Source organism: Spinacia oleracea, chromosome 1, assembly GCF_020520425.1.
Source record: "Spinacia oleracea cultivar Varoflay chromosome 1, BTI_SOV_V1, whole genome shotgun sequence".
Classification (NCBI taxonomy): domain Eukaryota; kingdom Viridiplantae; phylum Streptophyta; class Magnoliopsida; order Caryophyllales; family Amaranthaceae; genus Spinacia; species Spinacia oleracea.
This window is the reverse complement of record NC_079487.1, coordinates 15980819-15996744: the sequence shown is the minus strand read 5'-3', so window position 1 is coordinate 15996744 and position 15926 is coordinate 15980819. Positions and strand designations below refer to the sequence as shown.

The 15926-nt window shown below is 36.6% G+C and overlaps 1 protein-coding gene across 5 annotated transcripts; it reads left to right on the top strand.

Annotated features, from left to right (window-relative positions):
- The first annotated feature begins 474 nt into the window (after window positions 1-474).
- LOC110793651 (protein FAR1-RELATED SEQUENCE 6) lies at window positions 475-10575 on the top strand. Of its 5 annotated transcripts, none has more exons than XR_008926346.1 (9): window positions 477-2377; window positions 3088-4318; window positions 4696-4758; window positions 4935-5218; window positions 5886-5991; window positions 6492-6826; window positions 6926-8510; window positions 10071-10159; window positions 10249-10575. XR_008926346.1 is itself a non-coding variant. In XM_021998555.2 (5 exons), exons 2-5 carry the CDS (start codon window positions 1077-1079, stop codon window positions 5184-5186), a joined length of 2847 nt encoding a protein of 948 aa, XP_021854247.1. In that variant the 5' UTR covers window positions 477-702; window positions 1070-1076; the 3' UTR covers window positions 5187-5457. The 5 variants fall into 5 exon arrangements, 2 of the variants coding, with proteins under 2 accessions (XP_021854247.1, XP_021854243.1); XR_008926347.1 differs by having other exon boundaries at window positions 6479-6826; XM_021998555.2 differs by lacking the exons at window positions 5886-5991; window positions 6492-6826; window positions 6926-8510; window positions 10071-10159; window positions 10249-10575 and having other exon boundaries at window positions 477-702; window positions 1070-2377; window positions 4935-5457.
- Window positions 10576-15926: the final 5351 nt, after the last annotated feature.

Genomic DNA, 15926 nt, shown 5'->3' with positions numbered 1-15926 from the left:
CACGTAATTTGTGATATTAAGAGTGAAAGTAATGTGTTAGAGGAGTAAAAGTCAACCATGGTGCGATATATATAGAACGAGAAATTATCATTATTCAATCTTTTACACTTCATCTCTTTCTTTAACACTTAATATTAATTTCATCATTTAATTTAATTTTATGAAGTATATTCTTTTAACCTTCAAATTTCTCACTCTTTTAAATCATATATTCCTAATCAAATACAAGCTAGCCCTCCAAAAAAATTAAATGTTAAAAGACAGTTTAACAACCACTAATTACCCGTTTTTGGAACGGGTTTAAGAGCTAGTTAAATAAATAAATAAACGATATCTTGTAAACACTTATACATCAACATTTAGTAATAACGTACCCATCTCATCTGGATTCTTAAAAATGATAAATTAGATGAATGGAGGCCTCTAATTTGCAATTTTTTTTTACCTTTATCTATATTAATAAAAAAAAAACAAATAAACATTATTTGCAAAAATCGACCTGTACAAAACCGAAATAAAATCAAATATTGAAACACTCGTTCATCCTGAGAGCTGAACTGCACGAAGGAAATCAGATGACAGGAAATTTTCATTTGCAGTTCAATTGAATACTGAAAATCCATAATTGAAGACTGAAAAAGGGTTTCTGTAGTTTTAATTGGAGAGTGAAAGGAGATAAAGTTTGGATCTTTTATTCACGAGGTAAATTCTGGATTTTCAGTATTATTATTGTGCTTAATTATGTTCATGGATTATTTTGGGTTATTTATCCCATGAAATTGTGGAATTGTTAGAAGCAGTTGATTGAGTAACGGGGAATTAAATACTTCGTATAATAATTGAAGCCAAGGGGTTAATTTCTGGGAAATTTTGTGTGAAAAGTTGAACAAATTTGGCAATTAATGTAAAAATGATTAAGACAATTGCTGGGTATTGAATAAAGTGGTGGAAATTCTTGATTCAGGGGTTATATATGAGAGTTAGGATCACCAATGTTAGGAATCAGGATAAAATCTTAGGTATTTCCAGGTTTGATGGTGAGTGGAGTATATTGTTTCATGTCCTGTAGGAAGCAAATGGAGGAAGGTAATGACCGGGAAGCGATTCGATTGGAAAGAGTTGATAGTCCAGGATGTGAATTAGAGGAGAACGAGGTTTCGGCTGACTCGAATGAGGCTGCATCGAATAACCAGAAAGAAAATGGGGAAGTTGGGGTTACTGCATCAATTAATTTGAATGTGGGTGAAGGAATCCAGGACGACGAGAGGGCCGTGTGCATAACACCTTTACAATGTGATCCTATTCCTTTACCCTTACAAAATGTTGAGATAGAAAACAATGTGGTGCCACCTAAAGTTGGGATGGTGTTTGTTGGTTGGCTGGAAGTGGAGGCGTATTATAGGAGTTATGGGAAGCAAGTGGGATTTGGTATAACTAGGGTGAAAGCAGCATACAAGGGTGGAAAGAGCAAGGAGAAGCGGTCAACAACTTGGCGATGTGAATGTTCTGGTAAGCCGGATATGCGCAGAGTGAGGAATGGAAAGAAGATTTCAAAGGGGTTGGAGGTGGGTGGTGTATTGCCAAGGATAACAGATTCATTAGTGGGAGTGAGGGCTCCGAGGAGGTCTAAAAAATGTGATTGTCCTGCCATGATATATGCTAGTGTTAACAGCCAAGGAGAATGGGTTATAAGGACTGTTGTCTTAGAGCATAAAAACCACATACCAAATCCTAGCCTGTCCAACTGTATAAGCCAGAATCGGCAACCTGGTATGACAGCGTGCAAGAGAAGGAAGTCTTTTAATGATCAAGATTTGGGTAGCGAGAGGGATGGAGTGGAGGAGATGCCATTTACACAAAGGGACGTACAGAATGTGATAACAAAAGAAAGAAGATTGAAGCTAAGGGATGGTGATGCAAATACCATTATGGCATTTATTGAAAAAATGCAAAAGGTTAATCAGAATTTCTTCCACTCTCACAGGTATGATGAACATGGTGTTTTGCAAGATGTTTTCTGGGTTGATGCTAGATGCAAGGCAGCATTTGAGGAGTTTGGTGATGTTGTTTGTTTTGACACAACGTACCTGACTAATGAATATGAACTCCCTTTGGTGAACTTTGTTGGGGTTAACCATCATGGGCAGACCATTTTGTTGGGTTGTGCTTTGCTCTCACATGAAGATACGGTAACATTTCAGTGGGTGTTTCGCACATGGTTGCTTTGCATGGGAGGTAAAGCACCACCTGTTATGCTAACTGACCAGACAAGTGTGATTGGGGAAGCACTTGCTGCAGTAATGCCAACCACTAGACATCGTTGGTGCCTATGGCACATAATACAGAAGCTTGGTAACAAGTTGGGGAGGTTTGACAGGTAAATATTATGTATACTTTGCTGTTGTTACTTTAGAGAAGGATTGTCTTGTCTGTAACAAACTTGATGTGGCAGTTAGCTTAGCTGTTCTGTTTCTCTTATATTTATGATTATGACACTTTATTTAGAAGAATGAGTACGTGAGAATTTTGAGAAATTTAATATTTATGTTTAATAGCTAATCTGCTGGCAACTTGGCAAGTGCTGTTATCTGAACCTGTGATACATTATATTAGTTCATTCTGTAAAGTGCTTACGAATTGACAGTGAAAGCCCAAATTCAGAGGGTGGTTTGTAGTTGTATGAGTTGGAATGATACGCACAGAACTCCGCCTGGGCCAAATCAAAATGTAATAGCTGATCATATTGTTTGAGACCTGTAGATTATCAGTTATTTTCTTAGTACTTAGCAGGTGGTTTCTCTATCCACATTAGGATCTGATGATTTAAGCGTCCAATAATAGTAGGTTCCGTGTGTGTGTATCAAAAAGACCAAATTAGGCGGTATATCATTTCTGCTTCTATATTAGGATCTTATAGCTTAAGCTCCCAAAAATAGTATTTTGTGTGTGTTTTGAATTGACCAAAATTGGTGGTTGATTATTCCGTATCAATTTGTTTTGCTGTTATTTGAAGATGACTATTACACGTGTTTCTTAAAGATGGCTGTTTGGGCATAAAAAGCACATTTTTGTTGTTAAATATGATAGGTATACCCAGTTTAAAGAGGAGTTGAAGAATGTCATCTATGACTGTTTAACAGCAGAAGAGTTTCAAAGTCAATGGTCGCGTGTCATTGAAGAATATCATCTTCAAAGCAGTGAGTGGCTCACTCAGATGTACGGGGAAAGGGAGATGTGGGTTCCAGCATACATGAAGCACCTATTTTGTGCTGGGATGCGGACAACACAAAGGGTGGAAAACATTCATAGCTTTTTCGATGAGTATGTAGGGAGACATACAAGGTTAAGTGAATTTACGGGAAAGTATTGTGTTGCGATGGAACAACGAGCTTCTATGGAGAGAGACGCAGATGCAAATACTGCAAGGTATGTTAGGGGATTGGCAACTGGATTCAAGGTGGAGAAAATATTTCAAAAGATGTACACAGATGCAAAGTTTGCTGAAGTGCAAAGGGAGTGTGCCAGGGTACTTTATTGCACTGGACGGGGAGAGACTTGGGTGACAGAGACAGAAGTGGATCACTTGATGGAGGATCGAGTATGGGTGGTTTGTAAGTCAAGCAAAACTGAGATACCTTCAACAAAAAGGAGGTTGTATCGAGTGCGGTTCAATACGGAAACAAGTGAAGTGAGCTGTGATTGTAGGCTGTTTGAAAGTTGTGGTATCATGTGCAGGCACATCATCAAAGTTTATGACATGAACTTGATAGAAGATGTGCCTGAGAAATATATATTAAGACGATGGAGGAAAGACATTCCAAGGAAATATGCAAGAGTAAAGGTTGCGTACCATGACCCAAGTAAGACGGTAGAGGTTATAAGGTTTGATAAGATGATGTCTGCATTCGAGCTTGTTTGCGGAAATGCAATGCAGATGGAGGAAGCAATGCAAGTTGTAATCAACATGGTAAGGGCTATGGATATAAATGTTAATGAATGTCTAGGGAAGATATCAATGAGCAGTGTGGGACAATGTCAGACCATGAATGTTCTTCAAACTCCTCCGTCAACCGGGACTGTGAAATTCGCAGGGGATGCAGAGATTCGGTCAGCTGAGACAGGTTCTGGTACAGACGCTGCCAGGGATCCTCTGTTTACAAAATGGAACAGAACAGTTCAGTCCACATCAATAACTGAGAAGAGTGCACAAAATTCAGAGCAGTTGGTTAGTGAGGCTAGTGTTCTTGAGCATGATGATGATGTTGATGATGATGAAGGTAGAAAGAGGAAGTTTGAGGTTATGAAGAAGAAGAAACTGGTAAGTGTAATGAATTAAGTGCAAGGGGAGGGCATAATAGGTAATAAGTAATATTAGGTAGAAGACAAATTAGGTAGGTCTAGTAGAAGGGTTATAAATAGTGGCACATTAGGTTATGGGAGGTATGTTGAGAATTTGGTAAAGCTTAGGCTTTGGAGAGTGGTGACCTCAAGTCACTAAACCTAGAGATTGGTGGCCTCAAGTCACTACTTTTATTCCCTTTTGTGTTCTTCATCCATCAAGCTAGTTAATATAATTTCTGTCATTAATTTTCTGCCAAAAATATAGTCAGTTCATCACAGTAAGTAGTGCCATAGTGGAGAAATTGAGGTAGACCTGAACTGAACAAGTAATTATGTATTTTTAAAATCTTGCAGGACGTTGTATATAGTCCTCAGGTGATTCAGGTACAACCAAGTGCTATGCATGGAGAATGCCAGGTAACATCATAAAACTTCATAAGTCATTGTATTCAATGTATATTGTAAGTGATATACGGAGTAGATGACATAGAGAATTGTCAATAACACCCCTGATCATTTTAAACCAGAATTAGGCATATGATAATCTTGTGGGCGATATGAACATGATATGGAGCCATTTGTTGACAACACAGGGACAGCAACAGGAGCTAATGTCGCCTGGGGGTATGCGTCTCATGGAGGAAGCTGGACCTGCAAGTTATTTTACAAGAAATATTGACCAAGAAGAGCTAGGTAAGGAAGATGACAATATTGAACATAACATGGAGCCAAGATCAATGGGTGTTGCAGAAATTGGTGGTGAAGGAGGACCTGCAGCTTACTTAACAAGAAATATTGCCGCAAAGAATGACATGCTTCAGTGGAACAGGATATCATGGGAGTAGTGTATAGTTAATAATTTACTATTCATATGTAGGTAATATATTGGAGTTTCCTGATTTATCTGAATTCTGAAATGAAAGTTTGTGAAGAATGGAAATCATGGAATTGTAGGACATAGTCAAAGTCTTTTACCATTATGAAGTAGTATCATATTCAAAGGGTCATTGTCTATTTTCACTGTACCTAAGCTTCTAGCTTGTTCTACCTTTCCCTGGTCAGGCATGCAATGCCATCATTTTTAGAATCATGACTTCTGCTTTACCTGATGGATTATCTGAATGAACCTTTGTTTGGCAGCCCTACTCCCAGCCCCCCCTAAGAAGAAACTTAAGGAGTTATATCTGTTATCATTTTATTGCTATTCTGTGAAGATAGAGAAAGTTAAGGAGTTTAGTATACTAAAACCTGGAAAGCGTAGATGAGCAAGAAAATAGTCTAATATACGGAGTACATTTTGGGACTTTTATTACCTTTTTTTATGAGTGCTTTATTAGTCTGTTGGTTGACCCTGTTAGTCATGTAAATGTGAGGTACAATTCATCTTAAGGAGGATATTCAGTTTACTTTGAATGATTAGGGTAAGAGTGAGTGAATCACAGTTCAAGTAGATCTTAATGTGAGCAGATTCTTCAGGTTCTCTTCCCCTAACAAAATAGCTATACATGTTCAGAATTGTCATTGGAGTTCTTCTTTTATGTTAGGAAAGTGCATCGTTACAGATTGACTTGATAGTTGCTACAAGCAAGCCACGCACTACATGGAAGTTGGTCCCCAAAGTTCGCCATCATGGTTGCTTTTTACCTCCTGGTTAGCAATTCTCCTACCCTTTTCTATTCGAAAAAATTGAAAGTGCAAGAAATTCCGTTATTTTTGTGTGTGTGAGGGGAGGGGGGGTGTTAACTGCCCATGATTTTATTCATTGCCTCTGTTTCCGTATGAATTATACTAACAACAAAGCCAGCTGTCTGTTATACTATGATTTTACATGAATGCCCATGCAGCGGTGATGCAAGTCGGACACAACTCTGAATTGTTTTTAATCTTTGCGATAAGCTTTAGCTTTGTAATCCTAACTCTCATGTTTTCCCTTCCTTTACCCATGTCAGACAGGTTTCTGTTCGGTTGCTTTGGTATATAATTTCACTTAACCATGATACATAATTCTATGTTATAACGAGCTTATCACTTTTGATGAATCTTAGCAAGTAGAAATATACTTCGCAAGCTATTTCAGTACCTCACATCATGTTCATCACTGCTGGAATGTTTTCTACTGTCGTTCTCATTTTAGCAGGTTAAATTTGCAGGACACAAGCAATCACTGTTGTTCTTCATGATCTACCAGAAACTTCTTTGGCTCATGGAAGCCTTACTGCAAGAAATTTTCCCATCCCTGAGCTCCACGGGCACCATGACAGAGATTGCAGATCTTTGCATCAGCAAGTTTGCTACTTGTGGACCTCATCCTTACACAGTGTGTCTTATTCTCAAAATTAACACGTTGTAGATGTTGGCCATTATATATTATTCAATGCAATGTAACAGGCATCTGTGCGTTCTCTTTCCCGAGAAGTTGAGACAACATCTCCCTTTGGCCTCTACATGCCCTTAGCCCCTTGCCTGCAGTTAACCAGGTAGGCAGGTAATATTAGGATTTTATCCTTCGTGAAATTTTACTAAAACATGCTTTAAGTAAATTTGATTTATGAGGTGTATGTGAACTTTTTTTCTTGCTTTTCAGACAGGGAGCTTTTAGAGGACATTTATTAAAGCTCACACCAGCTAGTTTTTTGCAGCTTAAAATAGTCATCGGGTATATGCTTTCCAATATTTAAAATCTTTCAAGTAATTTTTTTCCTCAATCATTTTGTTGCTCCTCTATAAACATAGATAAGTTGAGGAATTCAATCAACTACCTAGTGGAAATCTACCTAGATGTATAAATCAAACAAGATATTAGTTTATATACATGTTGGCAGTATGTTACCTGTGTTACTTCACTTGGGTTTATTATTTGACTTAATTAGCTTTTGTGTAGGTTTGCTATAATCTATTCTAATATTTAATAGCAGGCCAGTTGGAGAACCACGTGTCCCCCCCTTGGAATTTAAAATTTTTATTACATTTTTTTTAAGTTAACAGCCAAAAAATCAACGAAAAAAATCAGATCTTCTACCCTCTTCTCCGACCTTCAATTCTCTCCTCCAACGGTCCAACCTTCACACCTGCAAAATCATAAACCGGAAAACCCGAATATGCATCAATTCAAGAATAAATTATCTCCAAGCTCAAAACCAATCTCAAATTATGAGTTTAATTTCAAAAAAATTGATATTTGGGAACTGTTATCTTCTTCTATTTCATGAGTTATGGCAGTCATGACCAAACAATTCAAGCTTCATATTTTGATAAAATACCCACAAGAACCACGCATGTAAACCCATAAATCATAAACCACCCATTATCTTCTACTCACTTTCTCCTACCTCATGCTAATCGTTTTACCACAGCATGGTTTCTTCGTCTTCATCGGATGAACCATGGCCAATTACTAAGTCTCTTCAACTCCTCTTGAGTTCAATTGAAATTGATAACACTGAAATTAATTGATTAATTTCAAGTTCACACTGATGAATCATTGCATGGCTTCTTGGTCTTGCTGGGAAATTGATTTTGTCTCTCGGTATCTCCACTCTTTCTCTTCCCATACTTGCTTTTCATCTCCATTCAATCTTCCATCTTTATTAATTAGATTTTTTTTTCTTTTTATTTCTGAATTCCAACAAAATGCCTTTTACTGGAAACCCAATTCAACACCATCAACCACCGCAGCAACAACCACAACGGTGTAACGATTATATACATATTCTAACAGTTTATTTTTGGGTAAGTTTGGTTTAGTTGTTTTGTTGCCCTTATTTTATTCCATGAAAATAAATCAATTGTCTCTTATAGAAAAGGTGACGATTCAATTGGATAATTATTTTTTAATTAATTAAATGGGTAACTGCTTCTCTGAACGTTCTAAAAAAATTATCCTAGGATACATTCTATAAACATAATACATAGTATGTCACTAGAAATCTGGGAAAAAAAGTCATTACTACATTGTTCATCACTTGATAATGTAAGTTACTCCATTGTTGCGTTTTTCTTATATTCCATTCTCTATATTGATTTGCTTCGATGACACGTACGTGTTTCAAGGGATATGAATTTCTATAGTATCAGCATTTCCAAATTTAACATAATCTCAATGTCTTCCTGCAGAGCAAATTAAGTGTTGTACCATTGATCAAAGTGGTCCTACTGTTTCCGATTATTAGGTAAGTATTTAGACTATATTCTTATCTTCTTCCTTGCAAAGTTGGAATTTTTTTTTTTTCCTTCTAATTCCCTCAAATGGGTGAATAAACTATTGGTTAAATTAGAATTTAGTTGAGTTTTAAAATAGAAATTTGTGTAATTGCGATGCATATAATAGTATAAGATGATTTCTTTGTGTTAAGTAATTACACAAATAATTGGTTTTTGTGATAATTGATGCATATAATTGTTATGGAAATTTCTCTCATTTAAAATGGTTTTGCAGAATGATTGATTACGTTAAAGTGGTGCAATTTCAGTATAGGGGGAAGGATATAGATGTTAGAACTGAAGTTCATAAGTGTTGCCTACTTGTGATGCCTTGATGAATTTTGAGGATATTTCCAGGAAAATGGGACCTATGATAAATTTTCATTATCCTACATTTCCTTATGTGTTTAAGATAATACATTGCGATCTCCGAATGGATGGAGATTTGATAACCATGTTCAATAGGTTGCCTACTCCATTAAACAAATTGGTGATACATTTTAGATAATAAAATTCCAATAAGACTGACTAACCTGTTCGTGAACTCCATTAGCTTTCCCTGATGTTACTTCAGCAATAGAATAACTAACACCCGGCCCTACAACAAGGCTTATGCTGTAATACCACCATTTTCCAGGATTTCCAACAATAATTTATGTTCAGAAAAGCGAGTTTAGTTTTCCTAAATTTTAATTTTTAATTTTTAGTTGAGTTTAGAAATGTAGTTCAATGTAGAATTCATCTCAAACTTTAATGAGAACAGATGATGGATTAAAGAATTCAAAGGAGTGCACATAAGAATTATCAAAACATTGCCTGTTCTCATATGGTCATCATTGGTGTTGTTTCCCCTATTTTTGAATTGGTATTTTAGCCTCAGCGTTGAAGGGATTAATGCCTTTGTTCTTTATCGAGTTTGAAATGCTGATTATATGCCCTTGTATTGTATTCAAAATCATGTTGTTGTATTTTGGGTTTATCTCCTATTTTCTTTCATTAGAAAAGTTCTACTAAAACAGTGAAGTTATAGCCTTGCGTCTAATCAACACTCATGTTTTAGCAATGTGTGGTACTCTTCTTTGGATCTTTTCCTTGCTCTTTGTGTTAATAGAATGCCATAAAGTATTCTTGGAATTTTAAGCTTTCTTAGGTGGCATGCTACTTTTGGCATGACTGCATCATCTATTTATTTTGATAGTCTTACTATGGGAGTTTGTAATTGGGGTTGAAGTTTTGGATTCTATTAATGGTCTCTTGAGTTGAAACAAATTTCTTGAACCTTGGAAAAAGGGTCAGTACTCAGTAGAGAGGGGTGATTAGTTTGTATCGTGAATGTATTTTCTCAAACTGCAGTGTTACTCTAAATCTTCACCAAAGAAATTGAAATTTCAAAGCAAGTACTAAAATCTTGACTACATTAGTCATTGACAGATTTGGTTGCCTAAATTTATTTATTTTAAAGTGCTATCATGTTATTCTTCTATACCCCTTTTACTTATGCATTACTTGTCAAGTTAACCTAAATGCAGGAGCATCCCATTCTCCACAGAAGTGAAAAATACATCACAATTTGAGGACAAGAAAGGGTAAATCTGTTGTGCAACAGAAAATTTACATGGTATAACTACTATTAAAATTTTGCAGGATTTTGGTTTGTGTAATACTCATAAGTCAAAACTAGCATGTAATTGCTACATTACTTTGCAGCATAAGCAGGATGTCCCCATGAAGGAAAATCAGCTACTTTGTACGGAGTATATGACTTCTTTTCATTAAAATTCAATTATTGGTGGTGCAACTCCAAGCACAGAATTGTTTCCTTCATGTTTTGGTCTTTGAAATCATCAGGAAACATCAATATTACATCACTTGCAGAATTTGTTCTACAGTTCAACAACCAAATATGTTAACCTAGGATTATTCTTGCGTCCACAATAATATTAGTGTGGACCGAAAATCAATAGTTTTATGTAGCACTTTTTTTACACGTTCATATAGTAACTATAATAAATTAAACACCAAAATTCTTAGACATAGTAACCATTTTTTGAAGCATAGTATCCCTATGTTTTTAAAAGCGAATTGTGACTTAAAATCACATTATTCAAGCATAACATGTATTGACGACACTAATTTGATATTTTTTTTCCATAATAATCTTAATAAAATGCCAAAATAAATTAGGAATAAGTTGTTAACTTTATTTTAAGGCATGGTCCACAATAAATTTAGTGTGGACCAAGTCCATTTAAGAACTAGTGGTTAACCTATTGTACATCTGATAATGGTGGCATTGCTTTACTGTTTCTTTTTTGATGTCATGCATGGTTTATTATGTAATTCAAATTATATAAAGATAAAGCATTGTCCATTTATATTTATACCAGATTATGAAAGGAAATGCAAATATAGTTGACATTTACTCTTCAACAAGTAAATATAGATGTTTTTGAGCTAACAATATTTCACTTTTGTATAAATATGTATATGATTTCTAAATGCAATTTTGCTGAAATAAGTATTCAAATGCTGCTGCCAAAAACATGTATTATGTCCAACCTTCTATTTTAAATGTGGCAACCTTTAGATATTAATCTTAAAGACAAAAACATCCATGTGCATTGTACGGGTTATAAAACTAGGAAGTTAAATGGTTAGCAAAACTAACTTTTATATTGGTTGTTATTCAAACTAAAGAATAATACGGAGTTCCATGCTTAAAACTAGTTAAGTTATATAGAAGATCATAATTGGAATGGTAACTGCAAAAGTTTAGTAGGTCTTGAACATAGAACATTGGCAAATTCTTCAGGGTCTCTTGACTATCTTCCTTGATAGAATAACTGTATAAGGTGATATTTTTTTGGAGGCCATCACTTTTCTAAGTTATCAGAATCGAAATGTTTCTACTCTATTATATTTTTCTTCTTTTGATGGGCTGTCTCTACTATTTACACATAGTGGTTAAATTTTCAGGGAATTATGTCCAGAAGTCATGCTGATTTTGTGTAATAAAAGTCAAACCACCTTAATAGAAAGAACCTTAATAGAAAGAAAATGAAGGGGAATTAATGAAGGTGATGTGGTGGTGTTGTGAGGAGAAGGGAGGAAGGGGGAATTTATTACCCAAAAATGAGGGTAATTGTAACACCCCGACCTCTAATTCAATCATTAAAGCATAATTAGCAGCGGAATTAACCTAATTGGTCGGGACATTACCTACCGTAACTTCCTTTTTGGAAATTACGGCAGGTAATGTCCCGACCAATTAGGTTAATTCCGCTGCTAATTATGCTTTAATAATTGAATTAGAGGTCGGGGTGTTACAGTTTCGTATCAAGAGCAAAGGTTCTGGACCATAAGTGCTAAACCTTACGGGTTTTCGCACGAATAAGAATTCATTAGGCTTTAAGTAAAGAATTTTAAGGAATGAGTTAAAAAAAGAATGTTCTAAAATCTTGCTAAATTAAAATGAATATGAGTGTGAGTGTAGGAACGGGATCAAAGGGTTTATTTTATATTATTATTTCGCTTCAATCTGATAAGATATGTTATGCAGAATGTCGACCATCGATGCTACCAACGATGTTACCAACGGAGCTCGCAACGAGCATCATGTTCACGATGATAACGACATTACTCATGAGGAGTATGTCCATGTTAATGGCCACGAGGAAAGGATGGAACGATTGGAAAATGTGAGTGCAATGCTGGCCGAATTAGTCCATGACTCTCGGAAAAGAAAGATGTAAGTGGGAACGAGAGCGCAACGATGTTCAAGAACTTTTCGTCACTCAACCCACCATCCTATGATGGCAAGCCCGATCCAGTTGAGTTCGAGGATTGGATAAGTCGCATTGATCAGCTGTTTGAGACCCTGCAATGCCCTGAGAAATGGAGAGTTGATTTCGCAGTGTTTTACCTGTCGGGTCAAGCAGGATTATGGTGGAAAGTTAACAAGGAACGAAAGAATGGGCCTGGATTTGGTTGGAACGAACTACAGAAGTTAATGAGAGACAAGTTTTATCCACCATCCTTGAGGAAACAAAAAGAAGATGAATTTCTACACTTGCAACAAGGAACAATGAGCGTGTTGGAATACGCAAATAAGTTTATGGAGTTGTCAAGGTTTGCGCCAGACTTGGTGTCGACAGAGCAGTCCAGGATGAACCGTTTCGAACGAGGTCTGCACCTTAAGTACCAGGATAGGTTGTCCACTCAGAGGTTTACTTCATACCAGGATATGGTTGATATTGCAGCTAATGTGGAGCGAGTGGTACTACTTCGAGAAGCGAAGAATGTTGGGTATAAAAGGAGAAATGATAACCAAAGCCAAGGAGGAGCAAAGAAGCCTAACCAAAGTTACCAGGGAAATCAAAGGAGGAATGATGGTAATCAAGGAAATAATAGGGGACAAGGATTTCAAGGAAGGAACAATCGGTCGCAAGGATGTGCCAAATGTGGGAAAAGGAGTCATGTTGAGAGTGAATGTCGTGTTGGCACAAATGCTTGCTATCGATGTGGAAGCCATGATCATTACGTTAGAGATTGCCCAAATCAAGTGACGTCAACCATACGAGGACCAGTTCCAACTAACAACGATCGTGGTCGGAACAACAACGCAGGAGGTTCAAGCCGCAACCCACCCCGACCACCGCCAGCTGGAAGAGTTTTTGTGATGAGACAGGATGAGGAAGATGAGAATGATAATGTTATCACCGGTACCTTCTCTATCCATTCTTTAGCAGCCCATGTTGTTTTTGATTCTGGAGCTTCACATTCCTTTATTTCTCCATTGTTTGCAAAATGTTTAAATATAAAACCATGTTGTGACTTTCATGCTATGAGTGTTTCCCTTCCTAGTGGAGAAATTGTGAAATGTAGAACCATGTATAAGGATTGCCCTATCATAATAGAGAAAGTAGAGTTCCTAGCAGATTTAATAGCTTTTAACCTATATGAGTTTGATGTAATTTTGGGAATGAATTGGTTGACTAAGTATGGAGCTAACCTTAATTGTTCGAGGCAAAGTGTGACCCTTAAAACGCCAGATGGAGATAGAGTTTCATTCCATAAGTTAGTAAGAAAACCAACGATTCAAATTGTCCATGCTTTGAGAGCACGTAAAATGATTGAGAATGGTTTATCTGGTTATCTGTGTAGTGTTATTGACCTAAATACCTCTGGACCTTCCATTACTGACATACCTGTTGTTTGTGAGTACCCACATGTTTTTCCAGAGGAAATACCTAGTATGCCCCCACCAAGAGAATTAGATTTCAGCATTGAATTAATTCCGGGATCCACCCCTATTTCTAAGGCACCATATAGAATGGCACCAGCTGAGTTTCAAGAATTAAAGAAACAATTAGATGAGTTACTTGAAAAAGGATATATTCGACCTAGTGTTTCACCTTGGGGAGCCCCTGTCTTGTTTGTGAAGAAAAAGGACGGAACTATGAGGTTATGCATAGATTATCGAGAGTTAAATAAGATTACCATTAAGAATAAGTATCCTTTACCCCGTATTGATGATTTGTTTGACCAACTTCGAGGTGCAAAAGTGTTTTCTAAGATTGATTTGAGGTCAGGTTACCATCAACTTCGAATTAAACCCGAGGATATTCCAAAGACAGCCTTTAGAACTAGATATGGTCACTATGAGTTTGTTGTGATGCCTTTTGGGTTAACCAATGCGCCAGCTGTATTTATGGATTTGATGAACCGTATTTTTAAACCATACCTTGATAAGTTTGTAGTTGTTTTCATTGATGATATTTTGGTATATTCTAGGAGTAATGAGGAACACGAGGAGCATCTGAGAAAAGTGTTAGATATGTTGATAAAAACCCAGTTATATGCTAAATTGTCGAAATGTGAATTCTGGCTTAAGGAAATATCATTTTTAGGTCATATTATCTCTGGGAAAGGTGTATCTGTTGATCCTGAGAAAATAAAAGCAATTGTGGAATGGCCTAGACCAACTAATGTACCCGAAGTACGGAGTTTTATGGGTTTAGCTGTATATTATCGAAGATTCGTTCGAGATTTTTCTAAGGTTGCCTTACCCATAACCCGATTAGTTAGAAAGAATACCAAATTTGTGTGGAATGATGATTGTGAATGTGCATTTCAAGAACTTAAGAAACGTCTCACCACTGCCCCTATTCTTACCCTTCCATCTGGAACTGACGGATTTGTAATCTATAGTGATGCTTCCAAGAATGGGTTAGGATGTGTCTTGATGCAAAATGGAAAAGTCATAGCTTATGCTTCACGCCAACTCAAAGTTCATGAACAAAATTATCCTACCCATGACCTCGAACCTGCAGCTGTTGTTTTCGCCCTCAAAATTTGGAGACATTATTTGTATGGAGTTTCGTGTCAAATTTTCACTGACCATAAGAGTCTTAAGTATATTTTCACCCAAAAAGAACTCAACATGAGGCACATAGGTGGTTAGAACTTCTTAAAGATTACGATCTTGATATTCAATACCATCCCGGAAAGGCTAACGTTGTTGCAGATGCATTAAGTCGGAAGTCTCACCTAAATTCTATCCTAACTTTTTCCCGAGTCAACCAATATGATCTACAAAAGATGGAAATTGAGTTTATCATGAAAGGAAATCCTTGTTTGAATGTGTTGATAATGAAGCCAACTTTGATTGATGAAATTAAGGAAGCACAATGTAAGGACTTGCAATTAGAAAGAATAAGGAGTGAAGTGGAAAATGGGAAGTCACCTGGTTTTGTCGTTCAAGAAGATGGCACGTTGAGGTTTCAGGGAAGATTATGTGTGCCAAATGATGAGAAGTTGAAAAAGAGAGTTTTAGAAGAAGCTCATAGTTCACCATACTCGATTCACCCTGGAGGAGATAAGATGTATAAGGATTTAAGACAAAGGTATTGGTGGAGCAACATGAAGCAAGAAGTGGCAGAATATGTGGCTAAATGTTTGACGTGTCAGAGAATCAAGATCGAGCATCAAAGACCAACAGGTTTGTTGCAACCTCTGGATGTGCCAGAATGGAAATGGGATTTAGTTTCAATGGATTTTATCATAGGTTTACCAAGATCAACCAAGGGAATGAATGCTATTTGGGTTATTGTTGATCGATTAACAAAGTCAGCGCATTTCTTAGCAATGAAGAGCAATTCGAGTTTAGATCAACTTGCTGAGCTATATGTGAACACTATTGTGCGATTGCATGGAGTGCCTAGTTCGATTGTTTCTGATCGTGATACGAGGTATCAATCAACCTATTGGAAAGAATTGCAGAAAGCTCTTGGGACGAAACTTAACTTCAGTACTGCATTTCATCCAACGACTGATGGACAAACAGAACGCACTAACCAAATTGTTGAGGATATGTTGAGAGCTTG

Excerpts from the sequence above, each read along its gene's own strand:
- LOC110793651 (XM_021998551.2), top strand. The coding sequence starts at position 1,035 with ATGGTGAGTGGAGTATATTGTTTCATGTCCTGTAGGAAGCAAATGGAG. Across the intron at positions 2,378-3,087 it reads AAGTTGGGGAGGTTTGACAG|GTATACCCAGTTTAAAGAGG; the intron begins GTAAATATTATG and ends TAAATATGATAG. Across the intron at positions 4,319-4,695 it reads TTATGAAGAAGAAGAAACTG|GACGTTGTATATAGTCCTCA; the intron begins GTAAGTGTAATG and ends AAAATCTTGCAG.